We start from the raw sequence: 26,424 nt of genomic DNA, 5'->3' as shown, positions 1-26,424 counted from the left end.
TGTACTAACCATTTTAAAGCACACTCTTTTAATGTTCGTTCCCTCTTTCAACATTTCTGTAGAGTGTCCTTGCCTTAGTTACTTCCCGAAGTAGAAGGCTAATGCATCTGAAGAATGTATATGATATGGTTAAAATGTCTATCCATATATCTACATAACTGCACATTTTAATACTTCCTTCAATATGGTATCTAGGAACCAAATACAAAATTAAGAATCATATTCTTGTCTCTGTTAGTCCCCACGACTCAACTCAGCTGCTCTTTCTTACCAGGTTCTTTCATCTCCTTTAATTTTCTTACCCTTCATGAGAAATGATGCCAGGTAATACTTTAAGCCTCATTATTCAGGGAAGACTTGTACTAAAAAGCAGGTAATACGTCATGCTCTGATCAATTTCTACCAAACGCAGTGAACCATTGAACACTGCTCTCTTTCTGGGTCACAGATGGAAATATGGTCACTAAGCCAAGCCTGCAGCCTTGTAAGGGCTCTAAAGAATAAGGACTAGAAGAATGACCGTTTTTGAAAGTACAGGTAATGGCTGAATTTTGGCATTGATTCTGTTTGTCCTGTAATTGCAATTAAACTACTATGTGTGGTCTCCTGACAGTACCTGAGAAAGTAGCTGAACAACTTTTCCTAAGCTGTAATGGGTAGTGGCAGCCTCATTGCTTTGAAGGATTTAACTAAATGTTTTATTTTTTATTAATGTCTCTAGTCAACGTTCAAAGTGACCTTTGTGTTGTAAGCACATTCTTTGAGGATCTTATATGCCTAGAATAATGACACAGATGATGGATTGTATGATTTAGTGGTTATAATATACTCGGGCAAGTACAGACAGTCATAAATGTTTGAAACAAAACAGTGAATGAAGCTCTTCAGAAGAATTAAAAGCCTGTGATGCAAGTCTGTAGTAGACTAAGATAATTAGTGACTTGATGAAGAAGAGTTAAATCCAGATCAGCAGAAGGTGGAGACTGGGGGTGGGTTTAGTTGCTAGCGTTCTTCATGTAGTTTCTTCTGGAGACTGCTCTTTAAGTACCTTTTTGTCATTAATCATTGTCTCTTGATTGTTTCAAATGTGGAAATTGCTCTTTGTCCATTTATACTTCCTCTAGAAAGGGGAATGATTTTTCTGTTCTCATTGTGGTGTTTATTAAAGTCATGTCCTGATGGCATAATCTCAGTTAAAGCTAAATAATTTGCTAGCTCTGACTGTTTAAGAGTAGCATTCCAAGTTGTAGCATTTTTCAATCTGTTGAGCCAAACAATTACCTTTTAACACTTGCTCTAATGGTGATTGTTGCCTTGTTTGATCTGTTTAGTTCAGAGAAGCAGAAATGTGATAGAACTGTTACCCTTTGTTAAATTTCTAGAAGGTAGATTTTTTTCCACAGACCAGTCAACCTGGAGTCAAGAACTTTGACAAGATATTTTGTGAAAGAGAGTAAGTCACACATCTTGCATTCCCATCAAGAAAGGTGGTAGGAGAGCAAGCCATTTTAAAAATGGACCCATTAACTCTTAATGGAGGAAGAGGCTTGATAAATGTCATGCTGAGTCTATATTACTTAGAGGCATTTGAAATATAGACATCCCTGTTCAGACTGCTGCTTGCTCAGTCTTATGTTCTAAAATCTCATTTCTAATAGCAGTAACATTCAGAATGATCCACATTAAAGCAGTTCAACATCCAGAGAGAGGCTCCTTTTTAGATGCCTTTAGAATGAGCTACTCCACTGGTCTTCCAGCTGTTTTGTGACTGCAACAAATCCCAGCTGTCTCAAGTTCGATGGACGTGGTTCATTAAATATGATTTCTTTTATGGCTTGTATCAGACATTAATATTTCACTAATTTTCAGCAACTAGGCAGGAGGCTGGCAGGGTGTTCAAAGTAATACACTAAATAAAAACATTACTCCCAAATATCCTTTATCATATGCCGTTGTTAAATTTGTTTAATGCTAAGCATAAGCTTGGCACTATGCAAGACATGAAGAAGACAGTCTCTGCCTCAAAGAGGTTACAATATAAAAGATGGGCTCATGTTTGGCAATCTGGAAGAAAAGAATCTATCAATATTAACATAGTTTAATAGGAGTTATACTTGTAAAATTAGGGAAGAAGAAACTCCATAGTATGTTAAATAAAGTAAAAACTCAATTTACATTCTCAAACTTTCAGTAGATTTTGTACAATAGTTAACTACTATGGCCTTTCATTAGAAATTTGGCATAGATACAAATGGTTATTAGGCTATATGTTTTTCGGGAAACAGTAATTCTTAAGGAATTTAATTGTTCTCCAGATACTTCCTCACAATATTCCTTAAGCCCAAAGAATGAATACTACTACAGCAAGGTCAAAAATATTTGGTGGTCTCTCATGCAAAATTAAGTAGTTTTGTCTGTTGGGTGTCTGGTGTAGTAATAACCCAAGCAAAATCCATTTTTACCCCAGTATGATATGAGAAATAATTGCTTATGGTGAAGTCATATCCTAGCAGCTGATAACCGTCTGGAGGAGTTGAGGACCCAATTGCTGTTGTGTACTGCTAAGAAAAGCACAGCATAATGGATTTGTTTCCCCCTCCCCTCCGCCCCTCTGGAGTAACTAGCGCTCTGTGTGCTAACACTGGCTTTTTTGGCAGATAGTTAAAGAGAAGGGTTCATGTAACATGTAGGCACATACTTAACTTTAGGAATACATTTAGTCTCATTGTCTTCAGTAGATCTGTTCATATGCATAAAATTAAGCATGTGTCTATGTATTTGCAAGATTGACGCCATAGTAAATAGGTACCTGATCATATTCCCATTCTAAGACAATTACAGATGTTTACTAACTTCAGTGGTACATGTTGGACCCTCAGTGACTTACGTAAGATCTGATTCTTTGAAGTTCTGCAATTCCTGCAAGCTTAAATAAATGCAGGTTAAAGTCGCTCAACATGTGCAGGGTCAAGCCCATGGTAATTTATACAAATAAGCAGGACTTCATTCTTGAGTTTGTTTCATACATTTAAGTTCTACCAGTAAAAGTCTTAAAGTAAGCCACAAATTACTCTTTTTTAACATATGCAGTAAGCCGCTTGAGATGTGGGGGAGGTCACTTTTATTCTCTCAAAATGTCATTTTTCTTATGTTTTGCCGTACCAAAAACACAGTACTATTTTATATGAAAACATTGCTTCATATTCTGATTCAACATTTTTGTTTATTGGATATATTTTAATAATTGATAAATATATTAGTACATTTTTTCCAACAGAGACAATAGAAGATTCAAACTTCTGATATCTTTAGACAACATTTACATGCTAATGTGTAACTCTCCCCAACATAGCTTGGAAACCCATTCTAAAAGATAAAGTGTGTGCGTGCGTGTGTGCGCGCGTGCATGTGTTTATAAACAAAGATCTATACTTAACTCTGTTTTTATTATCATTAATGTAGATGACAGATATAGATATTGCATGTATAAATACTGATCATGTTACTGATGTTGCAATTATCTTTTTTATGAAAATACAAATTCATTGTGAAACTTAGAATTCTATGCAATACTCCAGTTAGACTGCGTAGTAATCAGAGCTGAATTAGGGCGACCCAGAGACCTAGACAAGGTACAAATGTGTATCCTATCTGCAAAGTGGACTCTGTAGCCCCCACTTAGTAGTCCCATCTTTTTTCCAGTCCACCTACATCTGTTCCTCAAGCCAGGGTCTCCAAGATCAGTATAGACACTGTGAATGAAAATTGGGAGTTCTTAAGGAGAATTTATTAAATGGTCTGAAAGCCACAATCAAGAAAGAGAACAACTTTGTCATAAAACTAGGATGGGCTTTTAGCCAAAGTGAAGACAGCAATTAGAAATAAAAAAGTAATATATAACAAATGAGAAAAAAGGGGAATAGGTAACAATCAATATAATTTAAACATTAAGAAGTGTAGCAAATTGATAAAGGAGGCTAAAGACATCTGGGAAAAGACCATGACTGTCAGGGCAAAGAAGGAGTATTTTATATATATTAAGAACAAAAGAAATCCTAGCGATGGTATGGGTCCATTATCAGGTGGTGGTAATAAAATCTATATAATAAGCTTCCAGAATTGTCATTCTGTCTGTGTGTCACTCTAAAGCCTAGAATGTGTGTTGAGTCAGCGTGAAGCAATGGAAACACCTACAAACATGGTTGAGAACTCTTTGTTTAGAATATTACCAGGTTCAGTCATTACTGGGATCCATGATCTAGAGCTGTCCGGTTTTTAAGTTCTCATCCATTTTGCCTTTACGAATTGCACCTGTGCACTGTACAGGTACAGCAAGACATGTGTCTTGCATGCCATACCAATAGACTAGACCATTGTGATATTGGAGGTAACTCAACCAATCGCCAACTTAACTTTACAGCTAATTTGCATGCAACAGTTGCATTAGTTATGAGGTATATATTGTACAGATGATGGATTTTTTGGCCCAACGATCACACCCATGCAACGGCATGGGTTTTTAGCTACTAGTTGTTAATGGTGCAGAAAAGGTAGTTGTGTTCATATATGAAGATGATTCATAGATTCTAAGGTGAGAAGGAACCACTGTGATCATCTAGTCTGACCTGCTGTATTACATAAAAACAACAAGAGTTCTGTGGCACCTTAAAGACTAACAAATTTATTTGAGCATAAAGCTTTCATGGGCAGAAACCCACTTCGTCAGCCACTTTCCACCCATGAAAGCTTATGCCCAAATAAATTTGTTAATCTTAAAGATGCCACAGAACTCTCATTATTTTGCTGAAAACAGACTAACATGGCTACTCCTCTGAAACTGTATTATATAGTAGCCCATAGAATTTCCCCCCAAAAATTCCTACAGTGTATCTTTTAGGAAAACATCGACATGATGGAGAATCCACCATGACCCTTGGTAAATTGTTCTAATGGTTAATTACCTCACAGTTTAAAAAAATTAGGCCTTACTTCCAGACTGAATTTGTTTAGCTTCAACTTCCAGCCATTGGATTCTTGAGCCCTTTATTAAATATTTGTTCTCCATGTAAATATTTACAGATTATAATCAAGTCACCCCTTAACTTTCTCTTTGTTAAGCTAAATAGATTGAGCTCTTTGAGTCTATCGCTATACGGCATGTTGTCTAATTCTTTAATCATTCTTGTGGCTTCTCTCTGAACCCTTTCCAGCATCCTTCTTGAATTGTGGGCACCAGAACTGGGCACAGTATTGCAGTGATGGTTGCAGCAGTGCCAAATATAGGGGTGAAATAAGCTCACTACTCCTACTTGAGATTCCCCTATTTATGCATCCCAGAATCGAATTAGCTCTTTTCGTCACAGCCTCACGCTGGGAGCTTATGTTCAGCTAATCATTCACTTTCCTCCTACCCCCAAAAAATATTTTTCTGAGTAACTGCTTCCCAGGATAGTAACCCTCGTATAAATATGACCTACATTCTTTGTTCCTAGATGTATATTCTTATGTTTAGCCATATTAAAATGCATATTGCACCCAGTTTACCAAATGATCCAGATCTTTCTGAACTTGTGACCTGTCCTCTTCATTATTTACCACTCCCTCAATTTTGGTGTTATCTACAAACTTTCAGTGATTATTTTGTTTTCTCCCTGGTTATTGATAAAAATATTAAATAGCAAAGGCCCAAAAATGGATCCCTGCAAGAAGTCACTAGAAACACATCTGATTGATGACTATTCCCCATTTGCCGTTACGTTTTAGGACCTATCACCCAATTTTTAATCCATGTACCATGTTAATTTTAAATCATTCTGTTTTTTTAATCAAAATGTCGTGGTACCAACTCAAATGCGTTATGAAAAACTAAGTATATTATGTCAACACTATTACATATATCAATCAAACTTTATAATCATGTCCGAAAAAGATAGCAAGTTAGTTTGTTAGGATCAATTTTCCATAAATCCATGTTGATTTACATTTCTTTCTTTAATTCGTTATTAATTGAGTCCCATATCAGCTGCTCCATTATCTTGTCTGAAATTGATGTCAGGCAGTACTCTTCAGTTCATTAGTACCCAGTGAAGATGTTGAACAGCATTTATGAGGGATGATAAACGTTTTTAAATGAGCTGGCCTGGGTAACTTGTACCCAAGAGCCCTTAAAGAGTTAAGTTGAGGAGATGTCTGGTCCAGTGATGTTCATTTTTAATAAATCTTGAAATACCAGGGAAATTCCAGAAGACAGGAAGAGGGCTGATATTGGGCCTGTATTCAAAAAGGGCAAGTGGAATGATCCAGGTTTCTCTAGGCTCGTTAGCCTGACCTCAGCACTGAGAAAAATAATGGAAAAGCTAATACAGGATTTAGTTAAGAAATAAATTAAAGGACAGAAATATAATCAGTGCCAGTCAACATGGTTTTATGGAAAATAGGCCTTGTCAAACAAACCTGATTTCATTCTTTGAGGTTACAGGTTTGGTTGATAAAGGTAGCTGTGTAGCTCTAATGTACGTACATTTTTGTAAGGCATTTGACTTACGCACAGCCAGATATTCTGATTTAAAAATTGGCAGTATGCAATATCAATAAAGTATATGTTAAATGGATTAAGAACTGGCTGACAGATCTCTAAAATTAGTTATTGATAGGGAATCCTAAGCAAATATGGATGTTTCTGGTGAGGTTCTGCAGGGATTGGTACTAGGTCCAACACTGTTCAACATTTGCATTAATGATCCTAAAATAAATATAAAATCACTGCTGATAAAATTGGCGGAGTGGTAAACAATAATGACAACAGGGCAGTCATACGGAGTGACCTAGATAGTTTGGTAACCTGGGCCGTTCAAACAAAATGCAGCCAAATGCAAAGCTACTCATCTAGAAACAAGAAACTTAAGCCAGACCTGCAGAATGGATGATTGTATTCTGGAAAGCTTTTTAATCTGGCACAGAAAGACATAATGAGAACGAAAGGCTGGAATCTGAAGACAAACAAATACAGATTAGAAATAAGGTAAACATTTTTAACAGTGAGAGTGATTAACCTTTGGAACAAACTACCAAGGGAAGTGATGGATTTTCCATCTCTTAATGTCTTCAGATCCAAGACTGGATGCCTTTCTGGGTGACAAGATTTAGCCAGCCGCAAGTTGTTGCTCCAGACAGTGGTAACTGGATGGAATTTAATATCCTGTAATCTGCAGGAAATCAGATTAGATGCTCTAATGGTCCCTTCTGGCCTGAAATTCTATCAATTAGTAGTTTCGTGGCTTTACGGCCCACACAAGGCCCACTGCTCTGTTGGTAGTGGGTCAGGTGAGTCTGGAAGTTTGCCTACTTCTCTAAGGGAGTCAAATGGCCCTCCCAACCTTCCTGCCTGACTGTCCAGAGAAATAATACATTCCATTGAAGAATGGTCAATAATTGCTCATTGGCAGTGCAGCTGATTAAGGATCTTTATTGGCATACTCCAAAGAGTCTCTCATCTAACATTCTCTTGAGAAATGATGGTGAGCACAATATTTGGTCATTATGGGTAACGAAGTATGAGGTGAATTGGGGGAAATCATCAGAAGGAGGGTAAAATAGGCCATGGCAGGCAAAGCAAGCAGAGAGGGGAAAGTGAATGTGGAAAACATTATTTGTTAGAGACTAAGAAGCACTTCACGGAAATTAACACGGACAGCACTAAATATTGGTAAAATTGTTAACTCCTTGTAATCGTCAAAATCCAGTTGACTTGCTTTCTTGGTTTCCTTTTTTTAAAAGGTTCTTTACAACTAAGCAAGAAGAGTTACTGTACACATTTGCTGTTTTTATTTGAGAGATAAATTAAAAAGTGGCGCTTTTATAATCAAACAGAACTGTCTGCAATTTCTATTCTCCACACAGTAATATCTTGTTTTATTACATGCTGGCTTTTTATTAAGCTCCAGTTTCTTATATCAGTCTGACATTGTTTGAGTTTTTGTGTGATCCTTTTTTACTGTTGAGGGCTATCAGATAGCTGGAGAAGTGTCTCTAATTTTATGGAAGGTTTTATCAACTGTTTATCCAGTGAGAAGCTTACATGGAAATGATTTCAGTATAATTTGTTGATGTCTGACTTGCAGTTCAGTCTTTGATTCAGTTTATAAAAAGTGTTAATTTTTATTTTAGCCAGTATCACTGCAGTCAGGTTTATGTATTATTTACAATCCTTTGTAATATCAAAGGCACAATGCTGAAAATGGTTGTAACCAGAAATAATATACTAAAATTTAATTTTATAGTATATTTGATAATCATGTAATACAATTTTTCAATAACAAGTTTATCTCAACTTCACAAGATGCTACAATCTAAAACACATTTCCTCCTCCCCTCCCAGTTCCCATTCTTACTGCTTTCTTCCAATTAAGCAATAAACATCTTATCATTCAGAACTGGTGTTAGTTCCTGCTTAGACAAATCCTTTTGATTCTAGCCACAAAATATAATTTTTTCCCCCTTGATGCTTTGTCACATGAACGTTAACCCTGCAGATCTAGTGTACTGAAAGCTGGTTAATTTCAAATACCCCTGGGAAAAAATATCTAACAGTTTTTATTCTTTATTACACCTGATTGATTCATTGGAGAGGGAAATTGTAGTCTGAGGTGAGTGTACAGAGGCAGAAACAGTAAGGAGAATTATTTAGAGCACTGTCCATTTCCATTCCTCCAAATTTACCAAAGCAATAATAAATGAAAGAATATTAGTTCTCTTAATTTTTTTTGCCAGCAGTTTTAAGAAGTCTAACTTCATTGTTGAATGTGAACAGCAACATTCCTTGCATTAGGTTGGAAACAGTGATGACCTGAATCCTTTTATCTATAAACTCAGCACATGAATTTATAAGTAGATACACATTTCTAGGATGGAAAAGCTATCTCTGGACCAAACTCTGTAATGCAGTACACTATAAGGCAGGCATAGGAAAATAAGCATTGATACACATATGCAAAAGTAAGGGAGCAAATCCCACCTATGCTTCATGGTGCTACCAGTGCAACTTCACTTTGTAGACGGAGGATTTTCAGAGCCCACTCCCTTACATCCAGATGTATATTCCTTGCATGCCATTGAGCATAGTTCTTCGAGTGTTTGCTCATGGTGATTCCAAGTGTGTGTGTGTGCGCGCGCCGCATGCACAGTCACGGAACGTTTTTCCCCTAGTGTTATCTGTAGGGTCGGCTCTGGAGTTGCACCTTCATGATGCCATATAAATGGCTCTGCCGACCTCCTGCCTCTTCAGTGCCTTCTTAGTGCCTGTGATGGTTGGCTGGAATCTGCTGTCTCTCGCTTCGCAAGTGTCCCCTTCTCAGTGGTTAGCCACAAACTGTTATCTGTAAGTAGAGTAGTCTTAAGTGGTTTTTCTTTTTCAGAATTAGAGTACTTGTAGCAGATTCCCTTATGAGACTCTCTTCTCCCTCCTCCTCCACCCCCTCAGGGGCTGGGGCATGCCTCAGTCCCCTGAGTTTAAACGGTGTGGGGCTTGCAAGAAGCCCATGCCCAGGAGTGATCCACATACTACCTACCTCAAGTGCCTCGGAGAGACTCACCTAAGGGACCGCTGCAAGAGTTGCAGGGACTTTCATCCTAGGACTCGAAAGGAGTCAGAGGTTAAAATTTATCCTCATGGAGGTGGCCTTCCGACTATCTCCAAGCTCTTTGGAACTGGTGCCCGGCATGTTGAACTTGATCCAGAGCGCACCGGTGACTGTTAGAGATTCAGTGCTGAGGAAGGACTCTAGTTCAAGAGACCCTCGGCACCACCATGGATCACGGCACCAAGGAACGCCTCAAGAGCATGGCACTGTTCTCATTCCCCCATTCCAAGGAAGAAACAAAGGAAAACAAATAGGGGTCACTCACCAATGCCCAAACCATCAGGGCATAAGAGCGCAACCTGTACTGACCACTCAGGCACCGCCTCTGCTGCCATGGTGCCCTCAACTCTGACCCTGGAGAAGGGTATGTCGAGTCTGGTGCCTATGAATTCCCTACTGACCCCACTCCCTGGGAGTTTGAAGAGGACGACTTACAATTTCCCTCCACTCCAGAGACTTGAGGCTGTCAGGGAGCTCATTAAAAGCACGGTCCTGCCTCAGCAGACCCATGAAAAAGCACCAGAGGCAGAAGCATGCGGTACCATCTGAGGGGAAGCCTGCAACGATGCTCCATCATTCATCGCCTCGGCACTGAGGGGCAGCGCACCACTTTGGCCTCCAAGCAGCGAGCACTCTGAATCTGACTCTGAGGCAGAGTCGTTCACTTTTTGGGCAGAGTCGGCAGTAGGAAAGAGGAGGGTACCGGAGCCTGGAGACTGCTCACCCCTTCTCCATGCCGTGGCCACCCCAGTGGCCGATCCCGGCCCAGTAGCCCTTCTGGACTCCTTGGGCCTTTCACCAAGCTCAGGGATCTCGGGGGTCAGGACATTCTCTCTCGATGGCATCTGGGAGTAGGTACCAGCAGCCCTGGTCGGAGACCATTCCCTGGTTCTATACCAGCACCGAAAATGACATGGCACTGAGCCTGACATCGTTGATCTGGCACCAAACTTGAACACCCAGCATTGCGGGATCCCCTGGGTGCAGAGAGTCAGGAGACTGCCCAGGTAAGGGAATTGTCATCCTCTTCACCCGATGAGGCGGTTGCTGGCTTCTCACCGGCACCAGTAGTGGAGGACAGTAGGGCTCACCGGAACTCCTTTGTACAGTTGCCCAAAACCTGGGGCTCCAGGTTGAGGAGGTCTCTGAAAAGGTGGGGTGGACTCAATAATGGACATTTTAACCAGATTAGGACCAGCCAGGGTAGCCCTGCCTCTCATAAAGACACTTTCACAGTCCACAAAGGCACTGTGGCAAACCCCAGCCTCCATTCCCCTGACTGCCAAAAAGGTGGAAAGGAAGTACTTTGTCCCATCTAAGGACTACGAGTACCTCTATACCCCCTTTCTCCCCTCGTCCAGGGTTCTTGGTAGCTGCAACAGCAAATGAAAGGGGAGAGGCAGGGGAACCAAGGCCCTACTCCTAATGCAAAGGAGGCAAAAAAGATGGACTTGTTCATCAGGAAGATATATTCTTCCGTATGGCAAACCAGCAGGCGGAGTTGAGCAGATACTCTTTCAACATCTGGGTTTCTATGCTGAAGTTTGCAGAGTCCATCCCATCTGATTCCAAGAAGGAATTCACAGTCCTGGTGGAGGGGGCAAGGCAATCGTGAAGGCATTGTTGCAGAGGGTCCTGGATGCGGCAGATGCAGCAGCCTGTTCCATGGCCTCTGGAGTAGTGATGCACCACAGCTCTTGGCTGCAGCACTTGGGACTCCCTCACGAGGTCTAACAGACTATTTAAGACCTTCCTTTACAGGGTCAGTCTTTATTTTCTGATCAGACTGACTGGAAGCTGCATTGTCTCAAGAACTCTTAGACCACCCTCAAGTTCCTGTGCCTACACAGTGCAGGGCCTCAAAGGAGACATTTTAAGCCTCAAACGCTGCCTCGGTTTTGTCAGCCACATCAAAGACAGGACTTTGGCTGCAGTAGAGGCAGGAACTACAGAAGGAAACCTTCCCAGGCTTCCTTTGAAATAACTTCCAGGGCCTAAACCTAATTTTTGAGGTTGCACATGAGGATGGTATACCAACCCAAACTCTGGATCCTCCACATCTTTTGTTTTCAAACCTCTTATCCCACTTCTACCATGCGTGGGCCCAGATCATGTCAGACCGCTAGGGGGGATACTCTATTCATTTCAGCTTCCTATCACCCTCACAGCCCCCACTTTTCCTGTTCCTCTTCAGGTACCTCTTTCATGAGCAATGTCTGATTCAAGAAGTGCAAAAGCTCCTAAAGATAGGAACAGTGGAAGAGGTTCCTTGGGAGCTAAGAGGAAAGGGATTCTGTTCCTGATACTTCCTAATCCCGAAAGCCAAGGGTGGTTTCAGACTTATTCTGGACTTGCAAAACCTCAACAGATTCATGAAGAAGTTGAGGTTCTGCATGGTCTCCTTGGCATCAATTGTTTCCTTCCTGGATTCAGGGGCTTGGTATACCACCCTTGATTTAAAGGATGCATACTTCCATGTGTCGATTATCCCAAATCACAGAAAGTTCCTCCACTTTGTAGTCAACCGGTCACACTACCAATTCACAGTACTTCTGTTCTGCCTCTCAGCAACTCCCAGAGTATTCACAAAGTGCATGATGGTTGTGGCCGCATTCCCCAGAAAGCAGAAGATACAGGTATATCCATACATGAATGATTGGCTAATCAAAGGCTGCTCCAGGGAGCATGTGGAAGCAGACATAAAATTCATAAGATCAGAATTTGCCAGATTAGGCCTCCTGATCAATGTGTAGAAGTCAATCCTGACTCCTACTTAGAGGATAGAATTCTAAGGGGAAATCCTAGACTCGAACCCGGCTAGGGCCTATCTTCTGGACTCACAATTCTGAGTCAGATGCTCCCATAGAGGAATGGAAATGGACACCCCATTACCATGGCCAGAACCTGCCTGAGACTGTTGGGCCACCTAACTGAATGCACTTACATAGTCCAACATACCAGACTGCATCTCTGGTCCCTACAGGCATGGCTAGCCTTAGTTTACTGACCATCCTGGGATTGCATCGACAGAGTAGTGTCAATCCCGACATCCATGTTGGAAACGCTCCTCTGGTGGCTAGACCTGCGATCAATCTGTGCAGGAGTCCCCTTCACTCCCTGTCTCCCTCCTTGACGCGTTGGAGACGTGGGGGGGGCTCATCTAGGATGCCTCAGGACTCCAGGGCTTTGATCTTGGGAAGATATTTCTACCCAATCAGTGTGTGAGAGCTAAGAATGGTACACCTCTCCTGTCAAGCCTTCAGTACCCACCTGGAAGGCAAATGTGTTTCGATAAGAACAGACATCACTACAGCAATGTTTTCTATATAAACAGACAGGGTGGAGCTTGCTCCTCTCCCATGTGCCAGGAAGTCCTCGACCTGTGTCACTCTTGCATAGCTGACATGATTCATCTAGAGGCGTCCTACCTACTGGGGGTCTCGGAATGTGCTGGCAGACTACCTCAGCAGGTTGATATCCATCCACGAGCGGTCGCTCCTTCCAGATGTGGTGAATGACATCCTCTGGAGGTGGGGGATTCCCTACATGGACTTATTTCCAACAGAATCCAACAGGAAGTGCACACAGTTCTGCTCATTCTAGAACCACAGTCTAAGATTAATTGTGGGTGCATTCTTCATCCCATGAATCTCTAGTTCACAAGGTCCTTCTGAAGGTCAGGAAAGAAGGATCCACAATAATCTTAGTAGCCCCGGCTTGGCTGCACCATCACTGGTATACCACACTTCATGACCTCTCGGTGGAGACTCCCATCAGTCTTCCATTAGTGCCAGACCTGATCACTCAGGATCATAGTTGCCTTCGCCACACGAACTCATAGTCATGCCATCTCATGGCGTGGAAGCTGCAGGGTTAAACCCCCAGGAGATGGACTGTTCAAAGCAAGTCAGGGAGATCCTCCTGGAAACCCTCCACTAGGGCTATCTAGCTGGCTTTTGGAAAAGATTCTAGAGTCTATTTAGTCCACGAAGAAAGGCATTTATACTGAACTTTCATGCATGCCTCTTATCTTGAACTACCTTCTACATCTTAAATATCAGGGACTTTCAATATCATCAATTAAAGTCCACTTGGCAGCAATCTCAGGCGTACATCCTTGGGTAGAAGGCTGTTTGGTCTTTGCAAATCATCCAGTAAGTCGCTGCTTCAAGGGCCTTGACAAATTATTTCCTCAGATGCATCAGCCAGTTCCCCAATGGGACCTTAACTTGGTGCTATCAACATTGAAGGAGCCGCCGTTTGAGCCATTAGCAACATGTTCGCTCTCATTGCTGTCATGGAAGGTAGCCTTCCTAGTGGCCATCACTTCAGCCAGAAGTTTCAAAACTTAAGCCCCTTGCATCTGAGCCTCCTTATATGGTCTTCTTCAAAGACAAGGTTTTCCTGCGCCTGCACCCAGCCTTCCTTGCAAAGGTAGTGTCGCAGTTCCATTTGAACCAGGATATCTTCCTTCTGGTTTTCTACACAAAACCATACTCCAACAACTGAGAGCAGAAGCTTCACTCACTGGACATTAGTAGAGCTTTGGCTTTCTATATAGGAAGAACTAAGCCATTCAGAAAAACACCTCAACTCTTTGAAGCGGTAGCAGACAGGATGAAGGACCTCCTGGTCTCATCTCAAAGAATCTTGTCGTAGATCACATTATGTATCCAGGCCTGTTACAATCCGGCAAAGATGCTGGCCCCAGCATTGACAGCCCCATTCCACAAGAACTCAACAGCTTTCTTAGTTCAGATCCCAATTCAGCACATCTCTAGGGCCGCAACATGGTCATCTATCCACACCTTTATGATGTATTATGCCATTACTCATTAAGCCAGACACAATGTGGCAGTTGATAGGGCAGATCTGTAGTCTGTTGAACTCCAACCTCTCCTCCTATAGGGCTGCTTGGGAGTCATCTACTTTGAATCGACATGAGCAAGCACTCGAAGAAGAAAAGACTGTTGTTAATCTTCTGAAACTTGTTCTTAGAGGTGTGTTGCTCATGTCTATTCCAAGACCCATCTGCCTACCCCTCTGTCGGAGTCTGCCTTCAAGAAGGAACCAAGGCAGTGCGGGGCCGATAGAGCCCTTTATAGGTTGCCGTGAAGGCGTGACTCTAGGGCGTTCCAGAACCAACCCTACGGATACCAGTAGGGGAAAAATCTTCTGGCAACTGTGCATGCAGCGCACAGACACCTACTTGGAATGGACATGAGCAACACAGCACGAAGAACAGCAGTTCCAGAAGGTTAGTAACCGTCTTTTCTGTGGGGCTTTCTACACCCAAATGCAGATTTGTTTGGGAGTTGCCCTGAGGAGGAGGGTAAGATCAATGAATCTGTAACTATATGGTTCCTCAGCCAGTCCCCCACATATGTTTGAGATGTCACATGCAAAGGCTAACAGTTGCAAATTGTCTCCATGACTTTGGAGAGGGGGATTTGAATGTGTCATGGGGTACAGGATTAGGATTGCAGTACACAAGACTGGTTTTTAAATATGAAAATTGAAATGCTTGAAAGGCAATTTTCTTAATCCCCTGAACTGAACTTGGTTTCCAAACTAAATTCTGAATGTGAGCTTTGATTATTCCATTTAATATTTTCTCCTGTTCTGGTGTCCCAAATCTGGATTTACTTTAATGTTGATTTTAAAAAGGAAAGGTATGCAAAAGGTTGACAGTGATGATCCTGAATATAAATTATTTCAAGCAAATTGCTGCAAGATTAAATTACCAAATCAACCTTTTTTATTCTGTATTTTATGGAATATTTAATATGTTTGGCAGTAATTTACTCTTGCACATGAATTCCTGACAGTTTCGATTCTTCAGACTTATTAATCAATGTATGTCAGCACCAGAGCCATTTTATGAGACATACTAGTCATCAAAAATTTATTCTCAGATAAATCAAAGAAACAACCAGCATCTTAATAGCATGAACAAAGTGGCATGGAAAAGATCATTCAAGATTACATGCTTTTGTCAGTCATGTATTGTAGTTAATGCTACTATCGGGGGCTTTATTTGTAACTCCATGAAAATATTATATTGACAAAACTACTTCCTTTATACAGGTGATGTTTTTAATCTCTTCTGTTTTGGGAATTGGATATAGTTGTGTGTGCGTGTGTGTGTGTGTGTGTGTGTGTGTATTTTCATGTTTCAGCTTCATTCTGTAAAGCCACCCAAATCATAAAACTTCTTTGTGAAATCTAATATAGAACTTTAATTAAAAATTTAATCCATGACTTTCAGAGTTAACAGCAATAGATACTTTGCACTTCAGTACTGTGACAGGGTGGGAGGTGTATTGTGACAGAAATCATTATGTTATGGAAGCTCCTTCACTAGAGGTTTTCAAAAGGAGGCTGGATAGCTATCTGTCTTGGATGTTTTAGACACAACAAACCCTGCAATTTGGCAGGGGGTTAGCCTAGATGACCCTTGTGGTCCCTTCTAACCTTATGGGTCTTTGTTTCTGTTTCATCCTGTGCTCTGGCTGCCTAAGAAGTAGTGACATCCATCACTACACAGCCTGGAGCAGTTGTTCTCAACCACGAGTATGTGGTTATTTTTATTTTATAATTATATGATAAAAATGAGAAAGTAAGCAATTTTTCATTCATAGTGTGCTGTGACACTTGTATTTTTGTGTCTGATTTTATAAATAAGCAGCTTTTAAGTGAGGTGAAACTTGGGGTACACAAGACAAATCAGACTCCAGAAAGGGGTACAGTAGTCTGGAAAGGTTGATGAGAGCCCCTGGTATCTTATTGTAATAACAGTAAGTGGTTTTTCAACACTAAAAAACTGTACATTCTGTGTGAGATTTTCAAAAGTGCTCAGCCTGGGCCTAATTCTGTGCCTATTCAAGTTAATTATAGACTTCAGTGAGAGCAGAGTTAAACCAAAGGTTGAGTGCTTTATGAAAATCCCACCCTTTGCTTTTTGTCAACACAATACAATTGAAATCATTTACTATTCTTATTAGTTTTAATGCAAGACTAATTTTTATATGTATTGGTTGAGTCTTGTTCACTTTCTGCTTATGTGCAGTGTTTTACATATACAGCACAGTATTATTTCACTGATTTAATGGTCGGGTGTTTCTTCGAGACTGTCTCAAACTTTTCTAATCCCCGGTTCATAGATCTGTGAATCCAAGCACTTGATTCTTCACTCTTGTATGTTGTCTTATAGCCCTTGGAATACATTCTATTGAGCTATTTCTTGATTCCTTTGGCTATGTCATGTCTATTTTATGTCATTGTTCTTGTGATAATTATATTTGGCTTTGGTAACCTGTAGAAATTAGGCAGTGATTTTAGCTTTGTTTTTAAATGTCCTACTAGTTTGCTGTATGATTTGTCTTAATTGATCTTCTGCTTAGATGGCCATTTGACTGATGCAGAGAGAGTGAGGGGAAGTGCAATATGTGCTTGTATATACATGTGTATTTATATAAAAGGTTTTACATTCATTTTGAAAGAAGAAAGCTTCAGAATAAAAGAGGAAATCTTATAGATCATGTATGTATACAAGCAGACTTTGTTAGTGTTACGATGACTTTAAGATATGTATTGGTTAGTTCAGGGGAGTCTCTCTTAATAGAACATTGTATTTATAAACAAGCCACTTTTGAAAAACTTATAGGAAGTGTGGCAAGGTGGGCCTGTTTTGCACCGTGGGTCTGCGCTCCTTACGGCTATGCCGGTGGTGTGGCTGGGTGGGAGAAAAGGCGGGGGGCCCGGTCCCGCCCTCTACCCTGGGCCCCCGACCCAGGGACCCTGCAAGGAGTAGCCTCAAACAGCTTAGTCCAAGGGGCTACTACCTTCCCTGGGTTGCTTTTCTGTAGCCCCCACTGGCTTGTGGCTCTCCTTCAGGCTCTTTGGGGCCCACGTCCTCTGGTCTTAGTTGCACAGGCTCCTTCTTACCTCCCGTGGCTGGGTGCTCTTGTCACACCCACACTAGCTCATCCACCGGCTCCACACTTGCAGCAGCTCTGCTCCGCTCCGCTCCTCTCCTCTACTGACTCCAGACCTTGTAGCAGCTCTACTCAACTCCCTCTCAGCTGCCCCCGTCTGCCTGACTGGGAGGCTTTTAACTGCTGGGGCAAGTTCCTTGATTGGCCCCAGCTGGCCTGATTGGCCTAATTGGCCGAATTGTCCTGGAGTGGCCACAGCTGGCCTGATTGGCTTAATTGCCCTGGAGTGGCTGCAGCTGGATCACCCAGGGAACAAAGATTTGCTAAGCCTGGGGCTGATATATATGCCTTCCAGCACCCTCCTATAGCCGTCAGGGCTGGCCCTGTCACAGAAGTTATAGCTTAGGTTCCACCAACCATGTCCATGCTACATCTATCCATCAAAAATCTATTTACCCCACTCCACTTAATTTACTTCCCAAACCTCTCTCGTATATGGACCATGGAGTCTCATCTCCCATATTGTAAATATAGACCTACTGATTGCCTCCCCCATGGGCCCTGAACCCAGACTTTAAACCTTCCTATTTTAACTGGCCATTCACAGTGAAAAACTCCTCTGTCTCTGATCTTCCTTTTACATGTTGGAAACTTTAGGTCAGATCCTTCATTTCATTCTGATCTGGAAAGCAGATTTTCATAGTCTGTAAAGTACATAGGTTAAAATTTCAAAAAGTGCTCAGATCCCATTTCCAAGAGACTTAGGGAGGTCTGCACTGTAGTAAAACCTGTGACTGGCCTGTGTCAGCTGACTGGGGCTCAGGTTGCAGATCTATAAAATTTCAGTGTAGGTGATTGGGCTCAGGCTGAGACCAAGCTCTGGATCCCTCTAATCTGAATCCAGATGCCTATGGAGCAGTTTTATAGTCCTGCAGCCCAAGTACCATGAGACCAAGTCAGCTGACACAAGACCAGCCATGGGTGTTTTATTGCCGGATAGACATACATTTAGATACTTAAGGCTAGATGCACAAAGGAACTTAGGTATGGCAACGCTCGTGCTTAGAAAATCACTGGTATTCTTCAAGTGCTTGCTCATGTCAATTTGAAGTAGGTGTGTGCACGCCACATGCACAGTTCGCCAGAAAGCTTTCCCTCAGAAGTACCTGTAGGGTCAGCTCTGGTGCCCCCTGGAGTCGCGCCACTATGGCACTCTATATAGGGATCTGCCAACCCTCCGCCTCCTCAGTTCCTTCTTACCGCCTGTGACAGTTGCTGGAGCTTTGCTGCTCTTGTCTAGAAAGTGCTTCCCTCATGTCTTGTTTGCTTAAGTACCTGTAAATAGTTTGAATAGTTCATTTAGGTAGTATAGTTGATTAGTGTAGTTAAGTACCCCGCTTAGCGGGTTGTTAACTCCCCTTCCCTCCGGGGACGGGGCATGCCTAGTTTTAAGTCTTGTGGGTCCTACTTGAAGCCTATGCTCAGGGACAACCTGCACTCAGCCTGTCTGAGTTATCTTGGGGAGTCTCATCTAAAAGAAGTGCAAGATCTGTAGAAGCTTCAAGCCTAGGACCCAAAAGGAATGCAGCCAATGCTTGAAGTTCCTACTAATGGAGGCTGCCTTTTGACCTGCAAAGCAGAGAGCAGGCTCATCGGTGTTGGTGAGGAGTGCCCCAGCTGCTATGGAGGAGCTGGCGGCAAGAAAGGAAGCAGTCCCAAAGGAGCCTCAGCACCAGCAGGCATCCCCGGCACTGAAGGAGCTACGGCACTGTCAAACCTCCCCAGCACCAAGGGGCCCAGTGCGGTCTGAGAAGCGGCACCGCTCCCATTCTCCGGGACTGCAGAAGAGGAGCGGGGAGAGAGGGCTCTTCCGACGCCTAAGTCCAGTCCTGCAGGAGGCTACCAGTGTGTGACCCGTGCCGGGACACCTGAGCCCCCAGCCCTCGACCTTGGCACCGTTGACTCCGGGCCAGAGAAGATCCTTGTCGAGTTCAGTACCGGTGGATTCCCCTCATGGGAAGCAGGAGGAGGAGGATATCCAGCTTCCCTCCACCCCAGAGACATTTGAGGCAGCCAGAGAGCTTATCGAGGAGACCTGCGTCCAGGGGCAAACCAGCCATGCTGGCTGGGTCAAGATCCCCCCAGTGCTGCTCACCGGCACCGCCCAGCATCGCTTCTCCATGGTCACCAAGGAGTGAACAGCTCTCATCTGACTCAGAGGTAGAGCCATATGCCTCACAGAAGAGCTGGCACTGTAGCAGGCACCTCGGACGGAAAATGTAGCTCCTTGCAGTACCGTGGATCCCACAGTGGCAAATGCCATCTCAGTGGCCTTTTTGGACCCATGGACATGCAATCAGACCTAAGGGTCCCGGTCAGCCAGATTCCCATCGCTTGTATTAGGGGGACGAGAACAACCTTCCCACTTGGTGGCAAGTGCTGCACGTGGTACCGTAGAAAGCTCAGATCCTGGCACTGGTGCCAGAAGCATACATGATCCTGGCACCGAGGATGGAGATCCGGTACCAGGTGATCGGTTAGGAGCACAGAATCCCAGTGTCTGAGCATCATCCTCCTCATCACTGGACGAGGCGGTGGCAGGAGACCTGCCTGCCCCAGTTCCGACAGCAGAGCGCACCAGGAGCTGCTCCACAGGGTCACACAAAACATGGGCCTGCAGGCTGAGGAGGTTGTCAAGGGAGAGGACCCTATGGTGGACATATTAACAGCTGAAGGTCCTTCTAGGGTAGCACTCCCTTTAATTAAGACCATCAAGAATAACACTGCGATCCTGTGGCAGACACCAGCCTCTCTGGCCCCAGCGGCCAAAAGAGTGGAGAGGAGATACTTTCTTCCCCCTAAGGGGCATGAACGCACCCACCCCCAAGGTCACTCGTTGTGGCGGCCGCTAATGAGAGGGAAAGCCAGGGACAGCAAGGTCCCACCCTGAAGGCAAATGAGGGTAAGAAGTTGGACCTTTTCGGGAGGAAAGTATATTCCACCGGAGGGCTTCAACTTTGGCTAGCTAACCAGCAGGCTATTCTAAGTAGGAGCTTCAGACCTGTCAGGGGCCCAGAAAACATTGGCAGACAACCTCAGCAGGTTTTTTCTCCCGTATGAATGGTCCATCCGTCCGGATGTGTTGAACACCATCTTCCAGAGGTGGAGAATTCTCCAGGTAGACCTGTTTGCCACAAGGTCCAACAGGAAGTGCTTTTAATTTTGCTGCTTTCAAAAGCACAGTCCAGGGTCGATAGCGGATGCCTTTCTCATCCCATGGACTGGTCAAGTGTTCTACGCTTTCCCACCTACCCAGCTCATTCTCCGGGTTCTGCAGAAGATCAAACAGGACAGGGCATCAGTGATCCTGATAATTGCAGCCTGGCCTCAGCAGCACTGGTACACCTTGCTGCTCAACCTCTCCATAGACAACCCAGTCACCATTCCACTGCTACCAGATCTTATCACACAGGATCACGGGTCACTTCTCCACCCCAACCTCCGATCCCTTCACCTCATGGATTCATGGTTAAATCCTCTAGAGTTCACATGCTCAGAACCAGTGAGAGAGGTGCTCTTAGGTAGCCCTTGTGGAGGGCTTCCTATTGCCTCTCTGGCTAAATGGAAAAGATTCTCCTCATAGGCCGCCCAAAGGGGCATCCATGCTCAGTCAGTTCCAATTCCTGTGATCCTGGATTGTTTGTTGCACCTAAAAGAGCTGGACCTAGCGCAGTCATCAATTAAGGTACACCTGGCGGCGATCTCAGCCTTTGATCCAGGGGTGGCTGGCTGCTTGGTTTTTCCTAACATCATGGTATCCTGAAGGCCTAGACAGATTGTATCCTCCTACTCACCAACCTGTCCCTCCATGGGATCTCAACCTTGTCCTCTCACAATTGATGGGACCCCTATTTGAGCCTCTCGCCTCCTGCTCCCTGTTATATTTATCATGGCATTCCTAGTAGTCATCACTTCGGCCAGGAGGGTCTCCAAACTCAGGGCACTCATGTCGGAGCCACCGTACACTGTGCTTTTAAGGACAAAGTTCAACTCTGTCCCCACCCAGTATTCCTGCAGATGGTGGTGTCCGAGTTTCACGTAAACCAGGAAGATATCCTGGTCGAGAATACCTAGTCAGGAATGTCCAGTTGGGAATGTAGACTACATTCCCTGGACATCAGGAGGGCATTAGCCTTCTATATAGAGAGAACCACACTGTTCAGAAAGACCACCCAGTTTTTCGTGGTGCTGGCAGAAAGGATGAAGGGTCTTCTGGTCTCTTCCCAGAGAATCTCTTCATAGATTGCCTCTTGCATTAAGACCTGCTATGACTTGGCCAAAGTGCTGGCTCCTAAGCTCACGGCCCATTCGACGAGAGACCAGGCTTCATCAGCAGCCTATCTGACCCAAGTTCTGGTTCAGGACATTTGCAAAGCGGTCCACTATCCATACGTTTGCTTCTCATTATGCAATCACTCAACAAGCCAGAGATGACGCTACGTTCAGTAGAGCAGTGCTCCTGTCTGTAGTTCTCTGAGCTCCAACCCCACCTACTTGGTCTGGCTTGGGAATCACCTACTTGGAATTGACATGAGCAAACACTTGAAGAAGAAAAGACAGTTACTTACCTGTAACTGGTGTTCTTCAAGTTGTGTTCCTCATGTCCATTCCAAGACCCGCCTGCCTCCCTCTCTGTCAGAGGGTCGGCAGGCCCCTATATAAAGCGCCATAGCGATGCGACTCCAGGGTGCACCAGAGCCAACCCTACGGGTGCTTCTGAGGGAAAGCTTTCTGGTGAACTGTGTATGCAGCACACACACACCTACTTGGAATGGACATGAGCACACATCTTGAAGAACACCAGTTACAGGTAAGTAACAGTCTTTTCCCAAAGCCTGAGGGCAAGTCTACACTACAAAATTAAATCGACCTAAGTTGCGCTGACGTATAGCCACCGCTGTAATTAAATCACTTTTACATCTCCACACTATTCTCCTTGTGTCAGTGGTGTGTGTCATCACCAGGAGCGCTTGCACCGATTTAACGGTCAGTGTGGGGCATTGTGGGATGGCTTTTGAAGGGCCTCAACAGTCGATGTAAGCAACTCAGTGTCTACAGTGACACTGCATCAACCTGCTGCATTGACTTAAGCACTATGCCTTTTGCAGAGCTGGAGTTAAGTTGGTGTAGTGGGCGAGTTACATCGGTGGGAGTTACATTTTAGTGTAGACGCTTACAGAGTTAGGTTGACGTAAGTTGCCTTGCATGAACCTAACTCTGTAGTGTAGACCAGGGCTGAGTTAGGGTATGTCTACACTTAAAATGGTACAGCTGCAGTGCTTCAGTGTAGACACTATCTATTTTACGCTGACAGGAGAGGTTTTTCCATTGGTGTAAGTAATCCATCTCCCCAAGATGCAGCAGCTAGCTCATGGAAGAAGTTAGTTAATTAATTGGGGGTTAAATCAACATAGGCACATCTTTCAAGATGTAGGTTTTTCACACCCCTGAGACATGTAGTTATGCCTGTGTAAGACCAGTTTAGACCAGCCCATAGGCACTCAGGCTTCCTATCCAGTAAATACAGGCAGATGGGTATCGCAGAATGGGATTTACAAAAGCCAGCATGTTATGCATCTCCCCACCTAAGAGAACCCATTGGAGATGCCAAGACGAGAAGTGTGTCCTAAGCCCTACCTCTCTCAGGGAATTTAGAAGGCTCCCTACATGGCTGGCATGCTGCTAATACATGATTTCAGCAGGAGCAAGGCAAAGGGGGGTGAGGCTGCAGTCCTGGCAGGGCAGGGCAGAGCAGAGACCCCCCAGCCAGGAATGCAAGGAGGAGGAGGAGAATGAGCACCTGGCAGGAATAATTCAACAGCAGGGTGGCCTCCCCTCTAGCCGAAGGCGGCGGCTCCTCCTCACAGTCCTGGCCAAGGGTTCTGTACTTTTCCCTGCCAAGACTGCAGCTCTGCTGTCTTGGGAGGAAGGAAGTGGGTCCTGGTGGGCCAGAGCAGAGAGCTGTACAGGGAGCCCTTGGACTCTCAGCTGGTGAGTGAGAGAGCAGGTCTGTGATAGCAAGGCTATGGAGGGCTCCTGACACTGCTACAGGCTTGGTGACACCTGATCCCTGCAAGCACATGGTGCTGTGGTGGAGGCTGCACTCGCAGGGATTGTTGCTGATTGATATTGTTTTAGTCGATTGCAGCTGATACAGTGAAATGGACAAGTATAGACCTTTATCAGTGAAAATCTAATCCTGCCAAGCATAAATATATGTAACATGGTTGTTTTCACCAAAAGCCATATGGAAAAAATCAAGCTTTAGGAGTACAGAAGCAAAAGCTTTTTTGCAGTTGTGCCATAGTGAGTTACGCACCCTTAGCTAGCTAAAGTGTGTGTTTATCAATGGCAGATTTTTAAATTTAGTTGAGGTACTGGAAATTAGATTAATGTAAGTACAGGGCTGACCTCAAAACACTGGCATGAAAGGGGATTTGGAAATGGAAATGGGGATATGTGGGGGAGGGGGAGTAGACTCGCAATTTGAATGTCACCTAACAGTTTGTGAAAAGTGTTTGTACCTAAAAAAGAGTTTGAAGGAGGGGCAGAAAAGGTACAGAATGAATAGAGGAAGTGTAGTTGTTAATCCCATAATGATGACCTGCTGATCCAATCTCTTCTTTGGCATGACAAAAGCTCATTTGATATAAACTGGTCTGCCCCAGCAGTGAAAAGACTCTGGATGCAAAAATGAATATGAAACTAAAAACTAACATAACCTATCGTAGATTTACTGGCTGTTTGTCTTTATAATGCTATTTAGTGTAGTGTGCCTGTAACTTTCAAGATAAAATATGTAATTCTCACCTTTTTAAAATGCCTGTGAAATTGAGAATGTTTGTTTGCTAGTTAGCTATTGTACATCAGTTTTTCTGAAGAGTATTTGCTAAATAAAACTACACTATTGCTGTAACTCCATGTTAACTAAGTTGAATTTTGCTGTACTAATTAATTATTTTAAAAGGTGGTAGCGATGAAAAAGTGGGGGAATGGGTTTTTAACATTAATATAGGAGATGTATTACACTGTGGAAACTAATTCTGTATTTCCTTTACTTGAAGATGTCACTTGATCAGACTAGGAGAAACCATTAAAGATAGAAGATCAACTATGAATTTACTTAAACAATCATCTATTGACAATGAATCCAGCCTCTGTTAGTGGCATTTTATGGAAATAAATACAAAATATTTAAGAACTTACAAATAAGCATTGGCTTTATATTAACCTTTACAGACTAATATAAAGTGTCAGAAGCTCTTCTATTAGGAATATTGAAAAAGCTGATGTTCTCCCTATTTCATGTCACTCAGTTAAGCATTGATAGAGGTATAAACTGTCTTATTAGTGGAGTTCTGGCAGCAAAGCTGATTACACGTTTTCACCAGTCAGCATCTGGTGAAAAGTGGAACTTGATTTTGGACCAGTGTTAATAAACACAAGAAATAGTATTTCTTGGATAGCGAATGATGTTGCAACAATGATGCACTTCAGAAATATAAAATAATATAAAGAAGAAATACCATTTTTCACACTTCCTTCCAATGTATTGCATACAAGGAAAAATATTGCATTTGACGTTCAGAATGGCCTTACCCTGTATATACTTTGATTACCTTAAATACAATAGTAAACAAAAGTGCCTACAGAATTAATGGCTTAGGGGAAGATGGTTGGGATGTGAAGTCTTTTACACTTTCCTGATCTGACTCCAACTCAATTCAGTTTTGGCTGAAAATCACTGCCATTGGTTGGTCACTCAGTGGCTTACATAAAATGACTCAGACCTGGATATGAGGACCTTTTGAGACAATTCCTAAATTTTTAGTTTCCTTCACAAAAGCATGATGATGATAAACCCTAATCCTGCAACCTGCTCTGCATAGTTAGAGGGGTGTGCATGCAGGGAGCACTTGAAGGATCTAGGCCTTAATGATCATCCTTTCTGGCAGCCTCAACAGAGGACCAAGCTTTGAACAGTACTGGAGACTGAATTAACCTCGAGTGAATTACTCCTGGGATGTGGACCCTACGAGATCTCTTTGATGTACACTGAGGGAGTTTGTACTGCCACTGCCTGTGCTTTCATGTTTTGTGAATAAAAACAAAATGTTAGATATCAGGTCAATAAATAAGGATGTCTTCATAAACTAAACTGTAGCATAGTAAACTGTAACTAACTTTTCTACATGAATCGTAGAAAAAGCTAAAAGAACTAAATTATTTGTCTTCTGGTTTTAATTTGATGAGAATAGTCAATAATAAAGGTATAGACATACAGTAGAACCTCAGAGTTACAAACAGATCGGTCAACTACCCACCTCATTTGGAACCGGAAGTACGCAATCAGGCACCAGCAGAGCCCGGGGCCATGAACAGGGCTGGGAGCCAGGGCCCGGACACAGGCCACAAGCCATGGTCCGGGTCCAGAAGCATGGCCCAGGTGCAGAGTGTGGGGCCAGGGCCCGGAACAGGGTCAGCCAGGAGCCAAGGCTGGGGCTGCAGACAGAGGCCAGGGCAGAACGGAGCTGCGTGCTGCTTTTTTTCCACCCTGTAGGGGCTGCCTCGGGCCCTGCCATGTCCCCCTCCTCCCCGAAGGTTCCTCCAAGCCCTCCAGGGAGGTGTGCCCCATAGTTTGGGGACCTCTGGTCTAGTTGAATCTGCTCATATAGACTGTCCTTTGGTGCTTTTTAAAATTGTAATATCCAAAATATACCAGTTGAGCAGATAATGCAGATTACTAGTTGTAGATTTGAAATATAATCTATGAATTTTCAGGATAGAGC

General features: G+C 43.3%; 1 protein-coding gene across 5 annotated transcripts in view; it reads left to right on the top strand.

Annotated features, from left to right (window-relative positions):
- Window positions 1-26,424, top strand: part of RSU1 (Ras suppressor protein 1) — a 190,767-nt gene that overhangs the window by 89,329 nt on the left and 75,014 nt on the right. Inside the window, exon 9 of one of the 5 annotated variants that reach the window (XM_067562295.1) lies at window positions 25,591-25,796. The exons of 3 other annotated variants lie outside the window; for them this stretch is intronic. In XM_067562295.1, coding sequence (XP_067418396.1) covers window positions 25,591-25,636 — 46 coding nt within the window. In that variant the 3' untranslated portion in view covers window positions 25,637-25,796. Of the gene's footprint in view, window positions 1-24,699; window positions 25,188-25,590; window positions 25,797-26,424 lie in introns of those variants that run through there. One more of the 5 variants, XM_067562297.1, reaches the window with a different exon arrangement.

Source organism: Emydura macquarii, unplaced genomic scaffold, assembly GCF_026122565.2.
Source record: "Emydura macquarii macquarii isolate MOO-44397 ecotype Brisbane River unplaced genomic scaffold, CSIRO-AGI_Emac_v2 contig_2422, whole genome shotgun sequence".
Taxonomy (NCBI): Eukaryota; Metazoa; Chordata; order Testudines; family Chelidae; genus Emydura; species Emydura macquarii.
This window is presented reverse-complemented; position numbering and strand designations above follow the sequence as displayed.